The 27061-nt window shown below is 40.1% G+C and overlaps 1 protein-coding gene across 3 annotated transcripts in view; it reads right to left on the bottom strand.

The window, feature by feature from the left end:
• Positions 1–1339: 1339 nt before the first annotated feature.
• Positions 1340–27061, bottom strand: part of LRRC3B (leucine rich repeat containing 3B) — an 86581-nt gene continuing 60859 nt past the window's right edge. For all 3 annotated transcript variants that reach the window (XM_090283027.1, XM_090283029.1, XM_090283028.1), the window contains one exon: positions 1340–2592. In XM_090283027.1, the coding sequence (XP_090139153.1) occupies positions 1649–2428 (780 nt within the window). In that variant the 5' untranslated portion in view covers positions 2429–2592 and the 3' untranslated portion in view covers positions 1340–1648. The remainder of the gene's footprint in view (positions 2593–27061) is intronic.

The following is a 27061-nucleotide window of genomic DNA, read 5'->3' as shown; positions in this document are numbered from 1 at the left end:
AGGAGTCTGAAAACTTCTAGGTCTGGGAAACCGACAGCTTTCTGTAGTAAAGTCCATGACTGTAAAGTAACACAGTGCAATGGCTTTGAGGTCTATAGGTTCTGGAGTTGACTGATTGGATCTTCTTATTTGCTTTGCATATTATAAGCTCTAGGGTCGTGAATTCATTACTTGAACTCCCATGTCTCTGATTCCTCATTCACAAAAGACTATCTCCTAGGGTAATTGTAAGGGTTAATTAAGACAATCTCCAAAAAGTACTTGGTGCCTACTAAGTGTTTCATAAGTGCAATCAGTGACTTTTATTCCTGAGTCTGGAACCGAGATCCCCATGGTATGGCTCCAATTTGTCTCTCACTTCTCCCCTACATAGGCTCCTTCATTCCAAATACCTCCCTACACTTGTATCCCTTTGCTCCCTCCACCTTCCTTGGCTATATCACCATCTGATGAGAGCCCACCCAAATTTCAAGGATTAACTGTTTAGGCACCTTAATGCTCCCCCCGCAACCCCTATAATTCCCTACTTTAAGAACTACATGAGCTTTCCTCTATTTCTGAACAATATCAGGGACATCATATCTTGAGGTATATACATTTGTTAAAACTTATAGAGCCATACACTTAATATGGGTGCATTTTTAAGTATGCTGATTATATCTCTTTCACCAACCCAGTAGGAACATAATGAGAAGACATCGATTTTTGGAGAGAAGACATGGTTCAAATTCAAGTTCTGATATTTTCTACCTGACAGGCCATTGAACCTCTTTCACCTGCAGTTTCCTGTTATGTAAACGGGGTACAGTTGTCACTTGTCCTCTTGTAGTGAGGGCTTAGAGACATAATAGTATAAAAATGCCTTGCACGGTGCTTGCACACAGCTGATGCTACTTGACTATTAGGATCTAGCTTTTTCCCTTAGCTCTTTCTATGTTGATCACACCCCCCTCTCCACCAGAAGGTTATGTTGGGAACCTTTTTCTTTTCTATGTTTCTCGCATAAAGTAGAAGTAATGTGTTTAGCTCAAAAAGACCTTTATAGTTAAACACACAAACTTTTAGATAATAAACATTTAGAGGCATCCCAATTGATTAAGCCTCTGCAGGACAGCACACTGTGTATTGTCACCTGGGTTTACCAGGGCTTGGCATTCTAAAGTCTGACAGATACTTAACTTGGTAAATAATTCAGCTATGACTCCCCAGTGTACAGTAGGGTTCAATAACACATATTTCATTATGATAGCTCTTGAGGTTCACCAGGGTCCGTTTCTCTTTAAAGCAATGGAATGACTACACTGTTTTCTTGACCAATAAGTCACTCTGTTTTCCATGGTTCAAAGTTAAGCTTTTATTTGGTTTTAAATTAAAAAAATAAATTTCATTATTAAATAGTGAGATGGAGCTAACTAATGTTCAGACAGTAGCTGACTCAGGAATATACCACTAGGGGTACAAGGGAGGGGTGAGTCACCTAAACTAAAATTGTTATGTTGTCACATCTGTTAAAAGGTCAACAGTGGCATAATTCAAAAGAAACTGAGATACAAAGTTTTAAATATTTTACGATGGATGGGAGAAGAAAACCACTTATTCTACTGCAATTGCACACAGATTTCTTTCTCAATGCCAGTTGGTTTGGACACTATACCACAGTGCTAATATCGTCGGGTTCATCTGCTTTCTTTTGCCTGCTTGGCAGGGATTTCAAGTATTCCAGGTGTCTGCGGGCATCCTCCTGATTTTGCCTCACGTAATACACCACATATGAGATCACCATGGTGAACCAGCCAAACATGGTAACCAGCATGGCATAATCGGTAGTTTTTTTAGGGAGGTTACAAAGGTCAGCGTCATTGGCAGCATTGAGAAATGGTCTCCCCGCGTGCTCATCCAACACGGAAGTCTTACAGATCACGTTGTGGGCCGTCTCGTGGTTGGATGCCATGCTCCGCAAGACTTGCTGTAGAGTACAGTCACAGTGCCAGGGGTTGTTGGCAATTCTGGCCCTGGCCTTCAGGTTATTGAAGGCATTTTTGTGCACACTTTGAATCCGGTTGTCAGACAGGTCCAGAGTCTGCAAAGTTTCAGCTACTCCTTTGAAGGCATGCTCATCGATAAACTCAATGCCGTTTTTGGACAGGTTGAGAACTCTCAGCTGATGGAGGTCCTTAAAAATCTCATTGGGAATAGATGTGATCTGATTGGAGTCCAGATACAACAAGACTGTTTCAGGAGGAAGATCTCTAGGTATTTCCTTGAGATTTGCATTGCTGCAGGTGACATTTAAGCCCCCAGAGGAAGAACAAAGACAGCCCTTGGGACACATACTGGCAGAATGAAAGCACAGTATCATAAGAACAAAACTTTGTAGGAGGAGACACATGGAGAGGGAACGGGTCAACCACAGGTCTACCAGATTCATGCTGGAATGTCAGCATAATCACAAGCCCATTCCTCATTTACTCCAACAAACAAGCGTGGCAACGCTTCCAGCCCTGTCCACACTGTTGACTTCCTTCTTGCGTGATTCAAAAGGCTGCCACTAATGCATATGTTTCTTCATTATTCCTGTCCTCGCTTGGATACCTGAAGGAAAGAGAAGCAGATGCAATTAGCTCTATTGCAAAGGGAAGTACATTGCAATTAGTACTCTCAGGCACCTATGTGGGCAGGAGAATTGGTCATGCAGGTAATTTCCATTAACACCAGTGGGAGTTATCTGCACAATGGGAATCTCCTGTTCAAATCCCAGTTGCTGGGGGGAGGAAACTGTCAATAAATAAAAACATTTCTGAATTATGTTACTCTGTTTTTAATTGTGCAGAATTAGAGCAAACAGTCCAGATTCTTCTCATCTCTACTGGTTCTTCTCCTGAATCCGTTCTCAATTCTACAGCAATAAATCTTAATTACACCTTTCTCCCTACAATAACATGCATCAATGCAATTTAGATTTGCATTTGGGCAGCAATGAAAAATAACAAAATAACAATAATATTTCACAGATAATGACCATTGATAGTAGTATCTGTCATGGCTTTTGAATGGATTTCCAATTTGGAATATTTTCTCATACTTGAAGTAAAAAATGAATGAATGCATTCCAACCTTCACAACAAAATGTTGCTAGGGACCATCAGCCCAGAATCTACAAAAGAGTAGATAACCTCCTGAGATTACATTATACCTGGGAGGATGCCCATAACTGAATTTCCAAAGGATTCTCTCTCTGTTTTCTAAACATATCTCCTCCCCAATAGGTCTTTAAATATGACACATACCTCCAAGCATTTAAAAAAAATTTAAATTAACTTTGAGAGAGATAGAGAAAAAAAAAATCAAAGTCAGGGCTTCTCCAAGCCTTTTTAAAAAATATGAGATGAGAAATAAGAAATACTAGTCTCTAAGACTTGCCCAATAGCTTATTTTCTCTTTCTAGTCATAAATACAGAGTGGGGTAAAAAGTTGGCTTACAATTGTGAGTACATGAAATAGTTTATTCTTAAATTATTATTTATTAATTATTGTATTATTTTCCATACAAACAACTGTAAACCTACTTTTGCCCCACCCTTATATTATTAGTGCTTAAAGGGTCTCAGAAATTGCAAATATTAAGTAATAAGAGCAAAGTTGGGAGCTTGCTCAAAAACAGGCAAGAGAATATAAGTTAACTCTCAAAACTACTCTCTCATGTGGAGAGGAGAGGCATCATTGGGGGCAGTATGCAGAGGAAGCAAGCGGCTCTTGGAGAGATTATGTGACTTACTCAAGGTCAAATAGCATGTAGGTGGTAAAGAAAGACCTCAAGCCAAAGAATTTGTTCTGACTCATTAATCTTGCAACTCTTTCTGCTACCTTCACAGTTCTGTCCCAAATCCATCTGTTCTAGGAGGACAGTCAGGATCCAGGGATCATTGCTTGTTGTGATTTCTGATGCTGTGATGTTGCAGCTCAATCCCAAATGGAGGACCCCATGGAGCTCCACGGAGGGGTCTCTCTGCCTTGTGTAGGGAATCCATGCCTGACTTCTCAGAACTGGAGAAGCCGTCATCCCTCTTACATCAGTGAGCAACAAACATCTTTCAGCATGAGCAACAAATGGCTCTCTGCAAACTTATCTTTTCTAAAGATCCCAGATGGATAAATACAGAGGGAAATGACTCCAAATGCCACCAAACTCACAGAAGAGAGAAGATTAATGTGAGCTGAAAACATAATGAACTGGGTTGTTAATCACGAAAAAAATGAGATTAGCAACAGCAGACTAGTGTGGATGTACTTTTGAAATCTTGAGTCCCTTAAATGCCAGAGAATGCTAAAGAAGGACCCCTAGGTTTACTAAGCTATCCATCAATACCTCATTTGACTTGCAGTGAAATTTTCTCTTCCTTCCATGTTTTCTTTCAAAAGTGGCATTTAAGAAGTCTAGGAACTGTCTAAATGGGAAAGAGAGAAAATAAACAGGTGTGGAGGGGAGGACACTCAGGAGAGAGGAAGGCAGAAGAACAAGGCAATGGGTGCTAGGAGAAGGAACCAGGAGATGGGAGAAATGCATGTGATTTGACAAGATAAACGGTGTCCATGTCATCAAGCAACTTCCATTAAGTGAGTATGTATGGCCAGCTGAAATCCTGCTGAAGGGTGGAAAGACTTCTCTGGAGGATGCTCCATATCTCTCCAGAGACAAATTAAGAACTTATATAGACTTCTGGCTAAGATGGAGGCCTAGACAGACACGCTGTGTCTCCCTCCACAACTAAGAAGGAATACAACTACCTCAAAACTAGAGACAACCAGAAGTTCCAGAAAATCAAACTGCATGGAAGTCCAGCAAACAAAGATATAAAAAAGAAATACTCATCCAGACAGGTAAGAGGGGCAGAGCTGGGGTGGAGAGGACATGGTGTGGTGGTGGCAGGAGCGGTGGCAGTGGCAGGCCAGCAGAAAGTGCAGTCACACATTTTAAAAAGTCAGGAGGGACACCTGGGGAGCATTCCCAGCTCATCGGACCTCGGAGCTCATGGTCTCAGCACCGGGGAAAATCAAGCCTCATTGCTTCTGACTGTGCAGACAAGTGGGGGTTGGGGCAGAGGAAGAAACTGCCAGTCTTTCAGCAGTCTGGTTGTTTAAAGGGCCCCCACGGTCCTAGAACCTCTGCAGACCCACCCACTCTGGGAACGACGGCCAGGGCAACAGCTGGAGAGGTGTCAGTCCCATACAGAGTTGGGAGAAGTGCCTGGAAAAGGGGCAAGTGCTGGGCAGGTGGCATTGTTCCCTCTCAGACCACCCCTCCCCCACATACAGCACTACAACATGGTTAAACGAGTCGCCCTGTAGTGACGAATCCCTAAGGCTCCGCCCCTTACAATGTAACAGGAGTTACAGCTCTACCTGGGACATGGAGGCAAACAAACACAGGAGCCTGTCAGAATGAGGAGACAGAGAACTATGGCCTAAAAGGGGGAATAGATCAAGGTTCCAGTGGGAGAGCTAAGCTACGAGGAGCTAGTCAACCTAACAAATGAGGAGATAAACCTAACAGATGCAGAATTCAAAACACTGCTGATAAAGATGCTCATAGGCTTGACAGATATGCTTGAGTATAGCAGACGCATAAGGGAAGAAGTGAAGGTTATGCTAAGTGAAATGAAGGAAAATCCACACAAAACCAATGGTGAAGGGAAGAAAAGTGGGGTTCATATCAATGACTTGGAACATAAGGAAGAAAAAAAACAGTCAACCAGTGCAGAATGAGGAAGCAAGAATTGAAAGAGATGAGAAAAACTTCCCAAATTTTGTGAAGGAGGTGGACATACAGGTCCGGGAAACATGGAGGGTGCCAGGTGAGCTGGACCCAGAGGGGACCACACCAAGAAGCATCATGATTGAGATGCCAAAGGTGAAAGATAAAGAGAGAGTCATGGGGGAAGCAAGAAAGAGGCAGAGAGTTGCCTACACGGGTTGCCTATAGGACTATCAGCTGATTTCTCAGAGGACACTTTGCAGGCAGGAAGGGACTGGCAAGCAGCATTCAATGTGATCAAAGGCAGCCTGCAACCAGGATTACTCTATCCAGCAAAGCTATTATTTAGAATGGAAGGACAGATGAAGCACCTCCCAGGCAAGGTAAAGCTAAAGGAGCTCATCATTACCAAGCCATTATTATATGAAATGTCAAAGGGACTTACTTAAGAAAAAGAAGATCAAAACAATAAACACTAAAATGACAACAAACTCACAACTATCAACAACTGAATCTAAAAAATAAAAACAAAATCCAACTAAGCAAACCAGAATAGGAACAGAATCATAGGTATGGGGATCATTTGGAGGGTTATCAGCTGGGAGGGGGAAGGGGAAGAAGTGGGGATATTGTGCAGGAGTTAAGAAGCATAATTAAGCCCTGGCTGCTGTGGTTCAGTGGATTGAGCATCGGCCTGCGAGCCAAGTGTCGTTGGTTCGATTCCCAGTCAGGGCACATGACTAGGTTGCACGTCAGGTCCCCAGTTGGGGGCGCCAGTGAGAGGCAACCACACAGTGATGTTTCTCTTCCTCTCTTCCTCCTTTCCCCTCTCTCTAAAAATAAAATAAACAAATAAATAAATAAATTATTTTAAAAAAAAAATGAAGCATAATCAGTTGGTACAAAATAGACAGGGGGAAGTTAAGAATAATATAGGAAAGGATGAAGCCAAAGAACTTATATGCATGACCCATGGACATGAACTAAGGGGGGTGGGATTGCTGGAGGGAAGGAGGATACTGGGCAGAGGGGAGCAAAGGGGAAAAAATTGGAACTACTGTAACAACATAACCAATAAATATACTTAAAAAAAAGAACTTATATAAAGAAAGTGTGTTCTAATTTAGACTATAAGCTTCACGAAATCAAAGACTTGTTTTGCCTCATATGGAAACAACAGTAAATAAGAAGTAGAAAGTACACTGGGTTTGTATTCCAGCTTTAATCTTTATTAGCAGAGTGCTGCTGGGCAAGTTGTTTAACCTCATTAAACCAAACTTCCCTTATCTTCAAATAAAGATTTTTAAAAGCATCTAATTACAAGGCTGATTTGAGAATTATATGAAATAATCCACATGAAGCATTTAGCATAATTCCTAATAGGTAGTACAGAGCTCGATAATTATTAGCTATAGTTACTCTTATTATCCTAGATACATCCCCAACTTCTAGAACAGTGATTAACATGTAGTAAGGGCTAAATACCTATTCTTTGAATGAACCAATGAAGTACTGAAGAATCTAGCTGTGCTTTTTCTTCCATATGGTAATTACTTTTATTATTTTTAACATAAACATTGGCCCATGAAATGTCTATTGGTTTCACATCTCAACATGATGGTTTTGGAAAAAATCCTGTATGCAGGCTCCTGGTTGATGAAAGGCAGAATGGAATTCTTTCTTAGTAGGCTCCTCTAGGCTTAACCATGGTTTCTCCAGAATGGTCCAATCAGTGGTCATGGTCACAAACAAGAAATGGTAGGGCACATATTGAGTTTTCCACATCAGAGTGCAATCCCTGTTGAAATGCAACCCTTCATGCCCCAAATAGTCTACCTCTACATTAGGTGGAATGCCTATTAAGAGTACTACTTCAGAGTATCCCTTGCATTCAAAAGGGCTGCACTCAAACTCAGTATTTCATTTTTCTCCCTGTGGTGTTTGGTAAAAGGAACATAAAAGCTTTTGGGATTGGCTAGATTGCTGGGAGCTATGACTCAGCCTCTAGAGCATTCACCCTCAGCCAGGACAGAGTGACATGAGATGCAGGATGTATAGAACTGAGCTGCTGGGCATCCAGGAGACAGACAACACAGCCAAAGATATCGAGTCAAGGTCACGTTTAGCAGAAAGGATAGAAAAGCTGCCTCTCGACTCTCTTATGCTGAAATATTATTTCACAAAGAGACTGCCATATTGTCATTGCTCTAAATTACGGGATAGGTCAACAGTGGTTCTTGGAACAGGAAAACATGGGGAAATGTGCCTCGGAGTAAAACAGTGGGTATTCTTCTGATATCGGTTATTGTGCAACCGTGTACAGAGCTAAAGAGAGGCCTGAAAACCTAAAACTCCCACCTGCTGTTTCCAGTCTGGTCTACCCACAAGCCCAAAGCAGCAAACAATGAGGGGGTAGAACAGAGAGAAGGCCTGAAGCCCCACTGGTTTGGGCAACAATAGCAGCAGCAATCACTGCCTGTCATTCTGATAAGGAACAAGACCCATCAAAGGGACAGACCAAATCCAACAGCATCTTTTCTACTTCCTAACTCCCTATCTGCAATTCTCAACTCATTATACTATTCTATCCTTATCCTTGTCCCCTTATCTCTTTCTAAGAAGTCTGGTGCAATCAGGAAGCTATGGTATTTCTGGATGTGTTGTCCAGGGATGAGCACTGCCCCCAAGGAGGGGCATTTTATCTTGGTCCCATGCATTGATCACACTGTCCTGTCACCCATGCTTCTGAGCAACAGGAATTAATGTCAGGATTGGGTGTCAACCATCAAATACTGTTTCCAGAAGAAAACAAATGGGGGCCTTACCAGACTGCCTGAGAAGGCTTTTCTTTCAGTGGTTGATTAACAACTCAGTTTTCCTTCCTGTTTCTACTCATCATTAGGGGACTCTTTGGGTTTTTAACCCCAAAGTTTTATTAACTCTTCTGAGATAACAGAGCTCACCAATTCAGAGGGAAATACCAGACACTCCAATTTCTTCCAATTATATTCCATGTAATTCTGCTACCAAACAAAAGAATTTAATTAAAAAGCAAAACAGAAGGTCTTTCAATTAAAGACACACAATTCAAATCAATGAGGAAAACTCATAAATTTAAATAGTTAAAATTAAAACTTCTGTATGATAAAAAGTAAGACTATACACAAAGTAAAAGAAGCATACACAAAGTGAAAGATGATTTAAAAAGGACTGATTTCTTTAACATAAAGAAATTCTTACAAAGGAATAAGAAACTGATCCAATGGAAAGATGGACAGAAAGATCACCAATAACTTAGATGAAAAGATTCTTGAACTCATTGACAGTAAAATACAAGTTAATGTATCTATCTTCTTGGTTTAAATTAGGAAAAATATCTAATGTCAATAAAAGTGGGAAGAACAAAGTACCCTCAAACATTTAATGAGGGGATAAGTTGGGGCACTCTTTCTCAATGAGTATTTAGGAATATCTACCAAAGATTAAAAATTTAAGAGCAAGGTAGACTGACTTGTACTGATGTAAAGTTCTCCAAAGATGACCACAAAAGCAGCTTGGAAAAAAAGGCTTTTGGCACAACCACAGGTAAAAATTACAACTAACTTCTGCTCAAGATGGAGACCTGGACAGACAGGCTGCATCTCCACCCACAACTAAGAAGGAATACAACTACCTCAAAACTAGAGACAACAAGAAGTTTCAGATAATCAAGCTCCATGGAAGTCCAACAAACAAAGATATAAAGAAGAGACACTCATCCAGACAGATAGGAGGGGTGGAGCCGGGGTGGAGAGGACTCGGTGTGGTAGCAGCAACAGTGGCGACAGTGGCAGGCCAGTGGAAAGTGCAGTCAAACATTAAAAAAAGTTGGGAGGGACATCTGGGGAGTGCTCCCAGACCCAGACCAGACCGCACAGCTCATGGTCCCAGCACCACGGAAAATCAAGCCTCATTGCTTCTGACTGTGCAAACCAGTGGGGTTTGGGCCAGAGAAAGAAACTGCCCATCTCTCAGCAGAGACCACTTGTTTTAAAGGGCCCCCACAGTCCTAGAACACCACCGACCCACCCACTCTGGGAACGACAGCCCAGGAAGCAACTAGAGAGGTGCCAGTCCAATACAATGTGAGAGAAGTGCCTGGAAAAGGGGCAAGTGCTGAGAAAGCGGCATTGTTCCCTCTCAGACCCCTCCCCCACAAACAGCACCACAACATGGTAAAACGAGTCCCCCTCTACTGACGAATACCTAAGACTCTGCCCCTTATAATGTAACAGAAGCGACAGCTCTACCTAAAACACAGAGGCAAACAAACAATCTTTTGTCAAAATGAGGAGACAGAGAAGTATGGCCCAAAAGAAGGAATAGGTCAAGGTTCCAGTGGGAGAACTAAGCAACGAGGAGATAGCCAACCTAACAGATGCAGAGTTCAAAGCACTGCTGGTAAAGATGCTCACAGGCTTGACAGATATGCTTAAGTATGACAAATGCATAAGGGAAGAAGTGAAGGCTATGCTAAGTGAAACAAAGGAAAATCCACAAAAAACCAATGGTGAAGGGAAGGAAACTGGGGTTCAAATCAATGATTTGGAACATAAGGAAGAAATAAACAGTTAACCAGTACAGAATGAGGAAATAAGAATAGAAAAAAATGAAGAGAAGCTTAGGAACATCTGGGACAATTTTAAATGTGCCTACATCCAAACCATAGGGGTGCCTGAAGGAGAAGAGGAAGAGCAAGAAATTGAAAACTTATGTGAGAAAATAATGAAAGAAAACTTCCCTAATTTGGTGAAAGAAATAGACATACAAGTCCAGGAAGCACAGAGTGTTTCAAACAAGATGGATGCAAAGAGGACTACACCATGGCATATCATAATTAAAATGCCAAAGGTGAAAGATAAAGAGAGAATCTTAAAAGTAGCAAGAGAAAAGAAGAGAGTTATCTACAAAGGAGTTCCAATCTGATTTCTAAAAAGAAACTTTGCAGGTTAGAAGGGACTGGCAAGAAGTATTCAAAGTGATGAAAGGCAAGGGCCTACAACCTAGATTACTCTATCCAGCAAAGCTACCATTTAGAATGAAAGGGCAGATAAAGTGCTTCCTAGACAAGGTAAAGCTAAAGGAGTTCATCATTACCAAGTGCTTATTATATGAAGTGTTAAAGGGACTTACTTAAGAAAAAGAAGAACATCAAAACTATGAACATTAAAATGGCAATAAATTCACGACTATCAACAATTGAATCTAAAAAACAAACTAAGCAAACAAGTAGAACAGAAACAGAATCATAGATATGGAAATCATTTAGAGGGTTATCAGCTGGGAGGGGGGAGAAGGAGAATGGGGAAAAAGGTACAAAGATTAAGAATTACAAATTGATAGGTACAGAATAGACATGGGGATGTTAAGAACAGTACAGAAAATGAAGTAGCCAAAGAACTTATATGCATGACCCATGGGCATGAGCTAAGGGGGGGATTGCTGGAGGGAGTGGGGAGTACTGAGTAGAGAGGGAAAAAGGGGAAAATTGGAATAACTGTAATAGCATAATAAATAAAAAATATTTTTAAGAAGAGTTCTTATAGCAAATTCCCACTTGTGTAGAAAATTTTAAAAGAGAAGGTAATATGCAACCAAAAGTTTATAATTTATATATTTACATATGCATAGACCATTTCTAAACAATGTATAAGAACCTACATTGGTTAACTCTGAGGAGAGGAACTTGGGACTGGCAGGGGAAAAGGAATTGTCTTTTTATTTTATACCCTTTGTGTGGTTTTAACGTCTTATGGTGTGAAGGGATTTTATTTGTTTTTGTTTTACAATGAAGATTTAAAAGATTTAATATATAAGGACAAGGGATTAGCTGGAAAACCAATCTGACTATACATCTCAGAAAGCCACTTTTGAGTACCTAAAAGGGTTGATAAAATGGCAATAAATATGTATCTATTAAAAATTGAATCTAAAAAAACAATATAAACAAACAAGCATAACAGAAACAGACTCATAGATACAAAGAACATTTTGATGGTGGCCAGATTGGGAGGCTGGGTGTGGGGGGATGGGTGAAAAAGGTGAAGAGATTAAGAAGTACAGATTGTTGATTACAGCATAGTCATGGGGATGTAAAATACAGCACAGGGAATATAGTCAATAATATTCTAATAACTATGTATGGTGTCAGATGGATATGATTTTTTTTGTTATTACATAACTTAGTAATTTATTTAATGTCCAATCACTTGGGTGTACACCTGAAACTAATATAATAATGTATGTCAATTGTAACTGAAAATAAAAATGATAAAAAAAAATTAAAATTAAAAAAGACTTGGACAGTGGTGGCCAAGAGGGTCAGGCAGATGAGAAGAGAGTGAAGTCTTAAAAGCTGAACATGCTTCAACATGAGAGACCGAATACACCAATGAACAATCGTGAGACTATACATGAAAATAAAGTCTAACTCACAACTTGCAGCAACCAGCCCAAATCAGTCAGGTCTTGGTCAGTAACTGCCAGCATGCCTAATTTTTGTCCCTGTTTCCAAGTTCAGAGTAACCAGGGGCAGCCACAGCTGCTCCCCTAACAAATCACAGAGGATGCTCTGGTTCTAATTAGCCTGCTGCCAGCTTCCCTGTGCCAAAAGCCTTCATCAGGGCATACTGAAGCCTTTCATTTTTCCACTATAAAGCTTTTACACTTTCCTTCCCATATCTGATTCTGTGCCAAATGCAAGGGATCGTGGTTAAGTCCCTTACCATAAAAAGCTTGGGAAAATGGCCTTTGCTTGTTCTTCTTTGGGTAGTGCTTGCTTTATTTTTACAAACACTGAAGTTGAAGTACGTAATATTTTCAGTGCAATAATTCCAAAACTAGCTTTATAACCTATAGTAGAATTTACATACTAATTTTTAATATGCTCAGATTTTTAAAATAAACTAACTAGGGATTGCATAAGTCATCAATGTGTATAGTTCCTGACCAGAAATTTAGGGAGACTTGGGCCCTGAATCATTCAGGTGAATGACCTGTGCAGATAATTTTCCCTACTGCTGCTCTTTGAGGTCATGCTCATAGTTACAACTCCTTTATTCACATCTTTAGCACTGAACTGTCATGAATTTTACTTCTACATGTCTATTCACAGCCATTTCTTACCAGAAGATTCCTCCAGGGGTTCAAACTGGGCATACGTGAAGTAAAATCATTTTCACCCTTCATCCCCATCCAATTACCTCCCTTCTCTGCCATAAACCATCTGTTCTTCTCCCTTTATTTTCTTAAAGCTTTTATTTTTCATTTATTTATTTGTTTATTTACTTATTTATTTTTAGAGAGAGGGGAAAGGAGAAAGAGAGGGAGAGAAACGTCACTGTGTGGTTGCCTCTCACTCGTGCCCCCAACTGGGGACCTGACGTGCAACCTAGTCACGTGCCCTGACTGGGAATCGACCCAGCGACACTTGGCTCGCAGGCTGACACTCAATCCACTGTGCCACAGCAGTCAGAGTATTTTTCTTAAAGTTTTTATTTTTATTCACCCTTTTATCTTTCTATGCTTTATATTTCCATTGCCTCTTTCTTATCCAAACCTCCATTATACTACTCTGAAAGAAAGCAAAAGGACTTCCTTTCCAGACTGCCCGTGTGCATCTCACCCTGGTTCCATTGCCCTGTAACGTCAGGTTAAAGTAACACTTTATAATTATGTATTTCCACTGGTCAAAGAGCTTTAATGACCCCCTGTTGTCTGCAGCAATTCTCCTTTTCCAATCCTATCTCCCACCACACTTCCTTACCCCCACACAGAAACCTGAGCTCAATAACATAGGTTAATGATTAAAAAGCTGAAATGGCACTTGAATTATGAGATTTATCAGGAACCATCCTCACTGAAGAGCTCTGTAGCTTGGAATAGCTTTCCTGGCTTCAAATCCGACTATGATGATCTATCTGGCCCATGAGTCATTTAGGTGGCCCATTGCTAACAGCAGTGTGATTATTCAGTTAAGGATGTGAATTGATAAGGCAGACAGATAGAGGAGGACTTGAGGATCTGTATAGTTAAAAAGAGTATAATCTGATTGCAGATCCAGAACTGTTTAAACTCTCTTTTTTCTAATATCCTAGCCTACTATATTATTTATCATTTTCTACTCAAATTAATTTTTACGACCAGATCATGATATTTCAGAGGGCAAGTTCAGTGTCTTACACTTTTTATATTATCATATTGCCCATGGTAAGAATTTAATAAATATTTATTGTTAAAATGAATCAGGACCATTCTCATTTCATCATAAAACAGTTATCATTAATTTCACATTCATTCTATGCCAAGTATTAATTAAGTGATGACCTCATTTAACAGGATGATAAAATTGAAATTAGGACTCGGTTCCTGGTTCAATGGATATAGAAATCCAAAGTGAGCTGTCAAGTTGCCATGTGAAGGTTGACTGATACATGTTCTATGGGTCCAACATCTCCTTGGATACTTCGAGAACAAAAAGCATCAGGCCATACCTATCCAAGAAGAGGAGAGAGCTATCACATGACTCCTGGAGCTGGAAGGCAAAATGTCCTAAAATAAGAACCAGGTTGACTCATTGTTTGGTGATGGAGCTAGGTGATGTTTTTATGTTGGGGTGAGCCTTTACTCCCAGAGTTTATCAAACAAGGGATGGGAACCTAATTCTTACAGGTCAGATATGGCCACCTGGGGGAATGAGAGCTGCGATGGAGAATACCACGTGTTCCAGATCTCAGTTTCAGGCAATGATTTTCCTCTTTTGAAACATATTGCATAAAATAAACATTTAAGCAAAACCTCAATGTATTAGGGAAAAATCAACAACTCTTATGAACACATTGCCTTCTTCCTACATGATCTGATGCTCATAGATCTCCAGGGTAGATTTAAAAGTTCTTTCCACCCAGGCACACACTGCAAAAACAACCAATAAACAAAAATCACATTTTTTGTACCCACCATCTATCTCACTGTGGGTACTAATCATAGAATAAATATAAGACTATGTCTTTGGTAACATCTGTATTTATTATTCAACATGCTGCAAGTTTATAGAGAAACTGTGTGGGAACCCATACGTCTCAGTTTCTTTCTGCTATTCTATTATTAGTTCCCAGCAAGTGTCTATGGCTTTAAGAATAGTGATAGTTCTGCAAACTCTTAACACATAATCTACTTAAATGTAGACTCCCAAAGACTCATCAGGGTCCAGAGGCAACTCAGAAGCTGCTTTCAGAAAGCACTAACTTAGGCTGAACTCTGTTGCATTTCTGAGTAGGATGAGTGACTATTACCATTATTAAAAATTGATCCTGCTTAACCATATCCTTGACTGAGTCAGAGGGATATAGAATTGAGATCCAAAACCAGGATTCAGAAACTGGATTCAAACCTTCTAAGGAATAAATTCCAGTAATTTAGCAAGTCACTCACACATCTATACCTTAGCTGCCCTAGGACTATGATCAATAATATCCACCTCATTGGTCTCATAGTTACAATGATAAAATGGAATAAATATATATGAAATGTGCTTCAGAAACCATCAATGGTCACTCAAAGACGATGTTCTATTATGGGTTTCAGTATTTAGTTGTTTTCCTGAAATATCAGATCATTCACTTTCCAGAGCCTCATTTTTCTTCTTAAGCATAATCAAGTAGAAAATGATTTCTGGGCAGTGGTCCCCAACTTTTTTGGCATCAGGAACCAGTTTTGTGGAAGATAATTTTTCCACCTGGTGGGGTCAGGGGCAGGTGGGAAGCAGAGCTCAGGCGGTGATGTGAACTGCGTCCACCAACCAAGAGAGGGGAGGTTGGGGACCCCTGCTAAAACAGTATTCATGCCAAAATACATTTAACCTGAATCTCATGGACAGAAAAAGATCTGACCAATCTAAAACTTGAGACTAGAGCTTTTCAAGGGTCAATGAAGGGAAATAAGAGAAAACAAAACCAGGCTGCAGAGGTATTCTAGGTTAAAAGAAAAAGAGATGTGACCACAAAAGGCAATGACAATGAACTTCTGGATTAAAAAAAAAAAATGTTAGGAAAGGTCAGTATTGGAACAATTGGGTAAAATTTTAACTAAAAATTGTATGTTAACTATTATACTGAATTTAAATTTCTTGAGCTTTATCATACAGGAGAGAAGGAGAGCATGTTTGTTTTTAGGAGGCACATGCTGAAGTATTTTGGGGTAAACTGAAGTGACAACTGCAACTATCATATCATCCAGCAAAAACAAAACTATAGTTATACGTGAAAAGAGAGACAACGTGGCAAAAAATGAACAATTGGTAAATGCAAAGTAACATATAGAAAAGGGTTCATTGTACCAATTTTTCAAAGTGTCTGAAAGTCTCAAGTTTTTAAAATGAAAATTTGGAGGAGGGGACATTCTAGGCTTAACAATAAACAACAACAAAAATGAACTTCTAAAGGAGACATTCCTTTTAGAACTACTAGTCAACGTGTGGCCTACATCCTCATAGTGACACAAAATAGAAACCCAAGGTAAAATGAACATTAAAAAAAATTGCATTTCATACCAAGACTAGAAAAACGGCAGGCACATTGATGTGTGACATATGTATGGACCTGTTTTTAACTGGGCTGCATGGAATTCATGCTACTTATTAATCACGTAACCGCTCTATCCCAAAATTTTCTCAGTTGAACATGGGGGGGTAATAATAGCTTCTACCTCAAGGGAGTTTTATAAGAATAATTAAGAAAGCACATATAAAACACTTAGAAAAGTTTTTGTTACATGATAAACTTTCAGCAAGAGTTGCTATTATTCTCATTTCTATTACTATTATTATTCATTTCATCCTCCTCCTCCTTCTCCTCCTCATCATGATATTACACCTTGTCTTTTCTCAGCTAGGACAATGTGGGGTCTAAGGAGGGCTACCTCCCCCTTATTGCAATAAAAAGAATAATTCTGATGGTGGCTAAAATTCCCTGGACATCTACTATGTGCAAGGTGCTTGACCAATTGCTTTGCTTTGAAGATGGAGAAAAATTTCACCCCAGAGTCTCCTCATATGTGTCTTAGATAACGTAAATGATGATATTTTAATGAGATTTTGAACTTTGAGTTGTTGTTATAATGGATTAAGACTTTGGGAGTTGTTGGGATATGATGAACATATTTTCCATGGGGATGAATGTAAACCTTTGGAGACCAGAGAGTAGAATACAGCAGGCTGAAAAATGTCCCCCCAAATATCTAGGTCCTCATTGCTAGAACCCATAAATATAACATGTTATGGGAAAAGAGACTTTGGAGGTGTGATTAGGGATTTTGAGATGAAGGGATTATTCTGGATCATCTGGGTGAACCCTAAATGAAACTACAAATACCCTTACAGGAAGGATAATTGGAATAGTCAACACTGAAGAGAATGAGGTAATGTGATTACTGAAGTGGAGATTGAAGTGATGTGGCCATAAGTCAAGAAATGCTGGCAGCCACCAGAAGCTGGAAGCAACCAGGAATAACTTCTCCCCTAGAGCTTCTGGAGGGAATGGGCCCCTGCTCACAACCTAATTTTGGTCTGATGAAAATGACTTCAAACTTCTGGCCTTCAGAACTCTGAGACAATAGCTGTGTGTTATTTTAAGCCACAGAGTTCGTGGTAATTTGTTACAGCAGTCATAGAAAATGAACACAGTCCTAAGTGGGGGAATGCAATTCAAAGTCAGTTCCATTTGACTCCCCATTACACAGGGTTAAGGACTTCGGCTGCAACTAAATGTCTGGCTTAGCTCAGAGTCTCCTGGCAGCCAAAGGAAGAAGAGAGGAATATCAAATCACACAATGGTCATTATCTAATATAATAAGAATTATTAGTTATTAACAGAGTGAAACTTGTTCAAATTTTCAAAAACTTTAAAAGAACCGTAAAACGGCTATCATACAACATAATGGACAGTATCTTTAAATTTTCACTGATGATGCATCTATATTCTTCTTTGGCTTTAGGCATAAGGTGAAATCACTGTTCTGTGAAAGACTTTCTAAGCCATAGAAAACTAAATGATCATTTAGGGATGATGTATACTACAGATACATAATAAAACAGAGCTAAAATAATCAGCATGCCCCCTATAATGTGTGTATGGGGGGGCGGGTCATAAAATTTATTATACAAAGTCACTCTGACAGTGAAAAGCAGGACTAGGACAACATGCTCAAACAGAAACTGTCCCAGACAAAGTGAAATATAAAATCGTATTATTGTACACAACATCCTTAAGAGTTAGGAGTCAAATCTACAGTATGTCATTTCAAAAGCATACGTCAATCCATGACTCACTTTTGTTCAGGGTTCACAATCTTCCTAGACATCAACATAAATTATCTTCTGTGGACTACTAACTTTTAATTTTACAAATAATATTATAAAACCAATATAATTTTTATAAATTAAAAAGACTATCTAGAAATCAAACATCTAGCAAATCAAATATTTTATTCTTCCAGTCTTGATAAAATATGCATACACACATATCATTTTTTATAATTGCCATTTTAGCATAGGTAACAATTTTTTTCTTTTTCAAGGTTCTAATTTATCATGATATTTATCAGTTTAATACTTGCATAATGCCCCAATGAATGGAATTATATATTAGGTTCATTTAAACATTATTCTTTTGTTAGATACTCCGGCCTTTCCCAATTTTGATAATAATTTACCATAAATAATGTGAAAATGAAATGCATGTTTTGAGTCAGTAAGTTTTTCCTGTCAGATTATTTTCTTAAGATAAATTCTGAGAGGTGAAACTACTTGAGTTAAAGGATTCTCAATTTCTCATCTGAATTCTGTTCATGGCCTATGTCACTAAAAAGGCCATTGCATAACATGATGGGCAATGTCTTAAAAATGATGGAGTTTGTTTTATCTGTCCAGTTTATATTGAATCTGTGTCCATAGTGTCAAACCCAAACGATGTAGAGTTAGTCTATGGGGAAGGTGGCAGTTCCACAATGCTGAGTCTCCCTCCCCTGGTTTTAGTCATTGTGGCTCTTAGTTATGATGGCAGCTTAAGGACAACTGGCTCAGTCCATTTTCTCCCTAGTCAGAGCAGAGCAGACCAGAGAAACAGGACACTATTTTTGGTCAAAATTGGTATTTAAAAAACTGTTTATTTACAGCTCTTATAACATTTTCTTGGCAATAGTCCGCTATTTTTCTTAAGAGGAGTCATTGGGGAAAATAATCCCCTCTATATTTTTTGTTTTTTATTCAAAACATAACTGTGCAAAGATATATGTATAAGATTACTTCTTCACTGAGGAAAAAAAATAAACAAACAATATCCTAAAATTCCACCTGTCTAGCACACACACACACACAAATGAAATATGGTACATCAATACAAAAGAAAGAAGCAATCTACAAATCTTGATTTAAAAAAAGACCTCAAATATATATCAGGTGAAAAATGTATATGAATTATCACATTTATATAATGCAAAACAGAACTATCTATACACACACACATATTGTTAAAAAGTTATGGAAGAACAACAAAAAATTGATAATAATCTCACCTCTTGGGAATGGTTCTGGAGTTGATGGTATGAAGAAAAATTTTTAGTTTTTATCTTATACCCTTTTCTACTATTGCAACTTTTGGTCATGAGCATGATCTTAATAATAACTAGGTAATGAACAAAGGGATTATTCAGTAGGCATTGACTGATATCCTATTTTCTATTAAGAGTTACAGGGATTACAAAAGTATACAAGACATGGTGTGTCTTTGAACCAGTAGAATCACCCTGGGCAGTCATGGAAACTTGGTGAATCTCGGCAGGGTGTCTCAGTTATGGTACCACTGGAGGGTCTTGTGCAAGTGGATTAACTGCTCAGTTTCCTCAACTATAAATCAGAATAACACTCATTTCATGGGTTTCTGATATGATTCTGATAGTGCCTACATCATAGCACAGGTTAGACCACATACTATTAATTCCACATACACCTTCAAAGAGATCAGAATCAAGTTCAGGTTTTCTAAGGGTTCTTTGGAATACCATGTGCCTGAGAGTTTTACCAAATGAATATTGTGAAGTCAAATAAGTTTGAGAAATGCCCTCTTTGAGTCACAAAGCACATCAGCCTTTTAAAGGTTCTGAAAAATTAGAACAAAGTAACCTGTTAACTTATCATTTCCTAAAAGTACTTGGTCCTCCTGCCAAAGGCCTCCCCATGAGCCATTATTTTGCAGCATAAACACCCACAGAATATGATACTTGTTAATCAGATCTAATTAAACCACATTTACTATTATGACTACTATACTCTTACTTTACCCAAATATTCTAGAGATGACAACCTTTGCAAATGAAATTTCTATTTGCACTTGATTGTCTTGGGCTTTATAACATCACCAAAGAGAAACACTCAACTCCAACTCTGCCTACCTATGGACAGAAGAGTTGAAAAAGTTAATAATCCACAGCTATCACTAAGGGTCATTTTGTTAAATTAAAGAAACACCCCTTGATTAAAGCTATCCATGCCTGTATGTAATGAAAAAAAAATGAGTTAGAATTATGTTTGAATTTTATCCTTTCCTATCTCCTCATCCTCAGACACAATTGTCATGTTTGAAAAGGTGATTAATGACATGCTCCCTCAAGACCTTGAGAACCTTTCAGAGTGGTGTTTCAAAGGGCTAAGTTTGTCTAACTTTGTGATTCAACCACTTTCTAGTAACTATTAAGGGCTGGTAACTCCCTACTTATTATTCTTATGATTTTTAGGGAATGTTGGACATCAATTTTTTAATCTATAAAATGGTTACAATCATTCTTATTTCACTTAGTTTTTAAAAATGACTGTTATTATTCCTAATTCTGAATTATGCATCCTCTTTTGCAATGCAACCTGGAAGCTCCTCCCATCAAGAGGTGGAGTCTACACCCTCACCCCTAGGCTGTCTTTGGGATTTGCTTTGATCACAGGTGAGGCAGAGATGACATTATGCCAGTTTCAAGCCCAGGTCTTTCCAAGAGGCCATGCATACTCTTGCTTTTGCTCCTGGGATTGCCCCTTCACCCAGCTACCTTGTGAAAAATCCCTGGCTAGCCTGCAGGATGGTGAGTAATCATACAAAGAGAGGCCAGTTGTCCCAGAAAAGGTACTCCAGCCTAGAGCCAGCCATACTCCAAACATCTGAGAAAGCCCAGCTTAGACCACCAAAGTGAACTATCTGACCTGCATCTGACCACAGACTCATGAGTGAGCCCAGCCTAGACCAAAAGAACCTCACAGTTACTCATGAATTTGTGAGCAATAATAAATTCCACTAAGTTGGGGGATACTAGTTATGTAGCAAAAGCTAACTGATACACATGATTGTTTGACCAATTTAAAAAGTCAATATATTTACATTTCTTATGACAAGGCTTATTAATATTTGTTTAACATATGTACACTAATAACTAATAGAACAGTATGCTTCTTAATAAAAGTATAACAGAGATCTCATTAAAGAATGTTGTAATTGCTCAATACTGAAGGACATTAGCATTTACATCATCATTAGAAACTAAATTATTTAATTCTATTTGCCAACTATGATAGTTTATAACATCCCAAATTATTATGGCAACCTCTTAGTAGCTCAGAAAAACTGACACACAGATGAAAGATATCCATCCAATTACAAGGTCAAATCTGAATAATACATTTAAATGTTGTTTGCTCACATATCCCTGATGCCTAGTACAGTGCCCAGAGTGGAGGCAGTGCTCTATCAGTATGGCCCAATGGTTAGGACCAAGGCCTCAAGTGTCAGACTTTCTGAGTCTGAATCCCAGTTCCTTCAGTGCCTTTGCCTTGCCTCAGTTTCCTCATCTGTAGAGGTGGGTAACAGCCTTGCTTACTTTTTTCACTTGTGATAAGGATTAAGTGAGATTCCTTAGGTAAATTACTTAGAATAGTACCCGGCCCATAATCAGTGCACATTAAATGTTGGTTATTTCTTGGTTGAGTGACTTGTCTTAAACGTACTCTTGGACACAGAGACTGTGCAGTAGTTATGGGCATGTTTGTGTAGACATCCTAGTGCTTGCTGGTTCTCTCAGGCTTTCAGAAGCTCGCCCGCAAACACTAAGATTAGCATCAAAGAGACGACTACATAGAAAGCAGAGTTTCTAGAGGTTCTGTGAAGAATTTAAATGTCGGTTTAGACTTCCGGCCAAGATGGAGGCTTAGACGGACACGCTAGGTCTCCCTCTACAACTATAGAGGAATACAACTACTTCAAAACAAAGGATAACTAGAAATTCCAGAAAATAAAACTACACGGAAGTCCAACATATGAAGTTATAAACCAGCGGTGCCATTTGGGCAGGTAAGAGTTAAAGAGGGCAGTGCTGTTTGCGGTCGCACCCGGAGCAGCGGGCGCGAGGAATCCCAGCTGCGCAAGCCCCTGGCGGTGCGCGACCCCGGCGAGGAGTCCCGGCGGCCAAGCCCCTGGCGGTGCGCGACTCCGGAGCTGGGGAGAGCGGCCGCCGCATCGCCTTGAACAGTGAGGCCCAGGGGGGCGGGAGGACGGATCCCGGTCTCCTAGCTGAATAACTGTGTGAATCCATCTTGGACCCCCGCCCCCAAAGAAAGCACCACAGGGCTGCGAAATAGGTCGCGGACAGGCAGGCGCCGGTCGCTAATTTGTGACGCGTACACAGGCACTGCCCCCGACAGCCAGCCCAAGAAAACAAAACGCATCTGTCAAAATGAGGCAGACAACTATAGAGATCCCGGTGATACAACTCACCAGACAGCAGATAGAGAACCTGACAGATGAACAGATAAGAAACCTGTCAGAGGCCCAGTTCTGGGCCATTGTTATCAGGTGGCTTACAGAATTCACAAAAGAGCAGGAAAAAGATATGAAAGAAGCGAAAAACTTTCATAACGAAAGGAACAAAACCGCATACGAGACAGAAGGAAAGGAAATAAAATCCAGAGTTCATTTCAACAAACTGGAATATGGAGAAGGAACAAGCAGTCAACCAATGCAGTGAGAGGAAATGGGAAGCAACAATGAAAGGATCAGAAACCTCTGGGACAGCTATAAAAGGCCCAACATAAGAATCATTGGTTTGCCAGAGAATGAGGAAGATGAACTAGAACTTGAAAAATTGAGTGAAAATATAATAAAGGAGAACTTCCCAGACTTGGGGAAGGGAATAGACCTGCAGATCCAGGAAGCAAGGAGAGTTCCCAAGAGACTGGACCCAGGGAGAACCACTCCAAGACACACTATAATCAAAATGTCAAAAATTAAAGATAAAGAGAGAATCTTAAAAGCAGCAAGAGAGAAGAAAAGAATTATGTACAAAGGGGTCCCAATTAGACTATCAGCTGACTTCTCAAGGGAGACCCTACAGGCAAGAAGAGACTGGCAAGAAATATTCAAAGTAATGAAAATCCAAAACCTACAACCACGAATACTCTATCCAGCGAAATTGTCATTCAGAATAGAAGGACAGAGAAAGTGTTTCCAGGACAAAATAAAACTGAAAGAGTTCATTAGATCCAAACCACTGTTATATGAGATGTTAAAGGGACTGGTTTAAAAAAAAAACAGAAGCTAGGGAGATGAAACAAAGGCAAACTAAATAGGCAACGAGAGTGGAAGAGGAACTGTGGGTACGGGAAGCATATTGGGGGGAGGTCAACAGGGAGGGGGAATGGGGAAAGGGAGGGAGATGATATAGGAATTGGGGATCAAGGTAGGAGGGAATGGAATAGACGAAGAGAGGTTGGGAGGAACTGTATGCACAACTAATGGACATAATCTAAAAGGGGGGGACAACTGGAGGGAGGGGGGCCACCGGGTGGAGGGGAGCAGAGGGAAGGGAAATTGGCACAAATGTAATAATTTAATCAATAAAACACATTAAATCTGAAAAAAAAAAGAATTTAAATGTCATGTCTTAGCAATCATGATGAAACAGGGCTGAAATAAATAATACTATTAATTCAGGACCCATGGCCAGCATGTCTGATCCCTAGAGGTTTGCACTTATTGTTCTGTCTGCAAAAGATTCCACGAAACAAAACCCACTCCCCATGGTGCAGGCATAAAGGGTAGAACCCCAAGCAACCGCTTTCTCCCATTTTATTTTGGCCACTCACCCATCAGCAAGCTTGTCAGACTTGTGCTTTCCCTCAAATTCTCACCCAATAATTCAGGCTGATGTGATGTCTTGAGGCTGACATGTGGACCCAGTTTTCAATGAAAGGTGAACAGAGAACTGATTTGCATTCAGATTATCTTTCCATCTAGAACCTCGTAGTGTTTCCTTTCCGGAACCCCTGTCTATCAAAACAAGTAGAGAATTGCTATCCCTACAATTTGTTGACAGAAAACAAGGGGTCTGTAAATCATCCCCAATCTTCATGTAATTTGCCCTTGGTTTCACATTTAAAGTCTTTATTGTGTTAAGCACTTTTAAATTTCATCTTCTCAATGATCATATGGGGGTCCTGTCAGATCAAAGTTTACCTCATTTATCCTGTAATAAGTATTTTTCAAAAACGTAAGTCCCCCTTAAAGAAGAAGACAATGGAAAAACTAGCCAATAAACACAGAACAATAGTATCGATTTAATTCTACCAGGAGGATCATCAGACAGGTTGCTTTCTGTTTATCAAACAGAAAAACAGGATGAATGAGGTTGCCCTTGTTAGATCAATGAATTGGCTATAGTCTAGAAATATTCTTGTCTCTTCCTGTTCTCTACCTGAACTGCCTACCTTCTCAGTTAACATAGGCTTATCCCAAATATTTTTAAAAATCTTTCTTTCATAGTAAAAAAAACTCCACAAAACAAACAAACAAAAAAAAAAGAAGTCAGAAGTAAGAAGATGGTTTACCTTTTCCATACTGTGTAGTTCACTTAAGTTCCACAGGGAAATGCGTGGCTTGATTTACCTCTGGGAATCACCCGGAAAAATTAACAGCTACCCAGGGACTTAGCTTGTGTCAACAACAAACCAAACACAACTTTTCAAACTCATTTAATTGCCTGCAGGATGCAGTAGGTCTTCCCTGATCTCCTTGCTCAGACATGATACGCCAGGCTAAATAAAACTAAATTGGTATTCTCCATCCTAGCGTTTACACTAGCGCAGCCAGGTGAAGAGCAGCAAAGAGTGAGATTCAGTCCAGGCAAAGCTAAGAAAGTCACGCAGAAGAGAGAGAGCCTTTTCTAGATAAAGATAACATAAACCCCATCTTATCTCCTCTAAATGCTTGTACGGTTTTTAAAAAGAAGACCACCACTCCTCACCCCAGGTCTTCTTGTCCGTTCTTTCTTTCCAATTCAGCAATTTCTTAAGTCACAAATGGGAGGGTTGGATAGAGCAGAGCAGAACATCCATGTGTGGGTGACCATTCAAATGGTCCATAGGCAACCCCACAGCTACCTTGGGACCAACAGCACAGTGCATGCTCATGACATGTTTGCTCAATGAAAGATCAGATGGGTGAAAACATAGCAAAACTTCTCAAGAACCTAAGAGTCTGATGGGGTGGGGGCTGAGGTCCTGGAAGTGAGCCACCCTTGCCTTACCAGTGCAGACTCCCACACCTCCATCCCATCTGCGTGGTAGTCCCCATGGAAATGGAGGAGGAGACAGAGCCACTAATTGGGAGCTGCTTCTTGTGAAATCAGGTTCAAACTGAAAACAGAGAGCTTCTCACTCTGGGGAAACAAAGAAAGCAGCATCCAATTCATGAAAACTGGCATCCAGCAAGGTGAGGAGGATGACGTCTCTGTTTCCCACAAGCCACCTAGGGATGGCCATGGTCATAGGAGGTCATGCTCTGAGATGGTTTGCTATTATTAACATCAGGATGGATCCTGGTATCCCAAATGCACTGCCATTGAGTCTGTGATATTGGCTTGGCTCATGAGTTTCAGAGACATACAGTCAAAACACGAAGGTAAAGTATTTATAGGGATCCAGTGGCGGAGAGAGACCAAGTGGATTTTTTACTTTAAATTTGCAGCATTTCCCTCTTTGCCTCTCCTTTGTCTCAGCTCTAGAAGGTGAGTCTGCATCCACAATCCCAAGGGACATGGAGCGTCTGAGAGTCTACAAGGCCTCCTTGTGCTCAGCTGCTGGGAACTCCTGGGGGTGGCGGTGACTGTGACAGGGCCACAGACACCGAGTTCTCTCCAAAAACAAATGGCACTCATCCCATGATGGGGAAACCATGGCCTTGGCCATGTGAAGCACTGATTTTTCTACTATCCAGGGAGTAGATTCTTGTCTGTTTGGGGGATCCAGGTAGGTCTGTTCCAATAGGCCAATAATTATATAAGGCAGAGACTGCCCCTGCTTTTCCATAGCCAAAAGTAGGAGGAGTGATGGAAAAGTGTACTCCAGGCAGCAATTATGGGAATGAGATGAGAATGGTCATATTCTTTACCGGTGCTGGCAAATATTCCCCCCACTAGGTTGACTTTTGTCCCTGGCACAAAGAAACAGAAGGACTATTCTTCCCATGGTCCTTTATCCAAAATGGGTGACTATTAGCTGCAGGTCAGACAAGGACAGAGGCCTGGGTGTCTGGGTATGAAAATATATTTAAAGATTCATCACTTTTCTTTTAATTTATCATTGTAAAACTCGCATGTTTGTCTTCCCACATACACTTGGAGCACCTGAGCCTTTTCTGAGATGACCAAGATGAAAGCTTCCTTGAGGTGTCTTTATAGTGTCAACAAGAGGAAGGTTGACAGAAATCTTTCCAGATGCCACTTGTGGAACGTCTCCTTGTTTGGTGGCACTGTCCAGTGGATGCAGCATGAACTATAGCCGTGGGAGATTGGGAGGTTAAGGAGCCAGGGCTAATTCTTAATGATTCAAACTATGGATTATCTCAACCCTTGAATTCCCTCCCCCTTCTGACTGCCTCCTGTGTCCTGGGTCATTTTCACTGCTTGTTATCACCAGCACCAGGGAAAGGCAGAGGAAATGAAGGGAAATGAAATTCAAATGAATCTTTTCTGCCACTTGTTAGCAGCTCAGCTCGCAAGTATACAAGGGGGAGGCAGCTGCAGCACTTCTGTGGGTTTCAGTTCTTCATGCTATTCTTGTCCCCCCTGCTGCCAGGCAATATCGAGTGGGCTGCATGGAAATGATCTGTGGGATGAAAGAAGAAAGGAGCGGGGGAGCTCCCTCCAACAGTAGCTTCTTCAAAGAATACGAAAGGGAATTATATG

Source organism: Furipterus horrens, unplaced genomic scaffold, assembly GCF_987537825.1.
Source record: "Furipterus horrens unplaced genomic scaffold, mFurHor1.1.pri manual_scaffold_7, whole genome shotgun sequence".
In the NCBI taxonomy this organism is placed as follows: domain Eukaryota; kingdom Metazoa; phylum Chordata; class Mammalia; order Chiroptera; family Furipteridae; genus Furipterus; species Furipterus horrens.
This window is presented reverse-complemented; position numbering and strand designations above follow the sequence as displayed.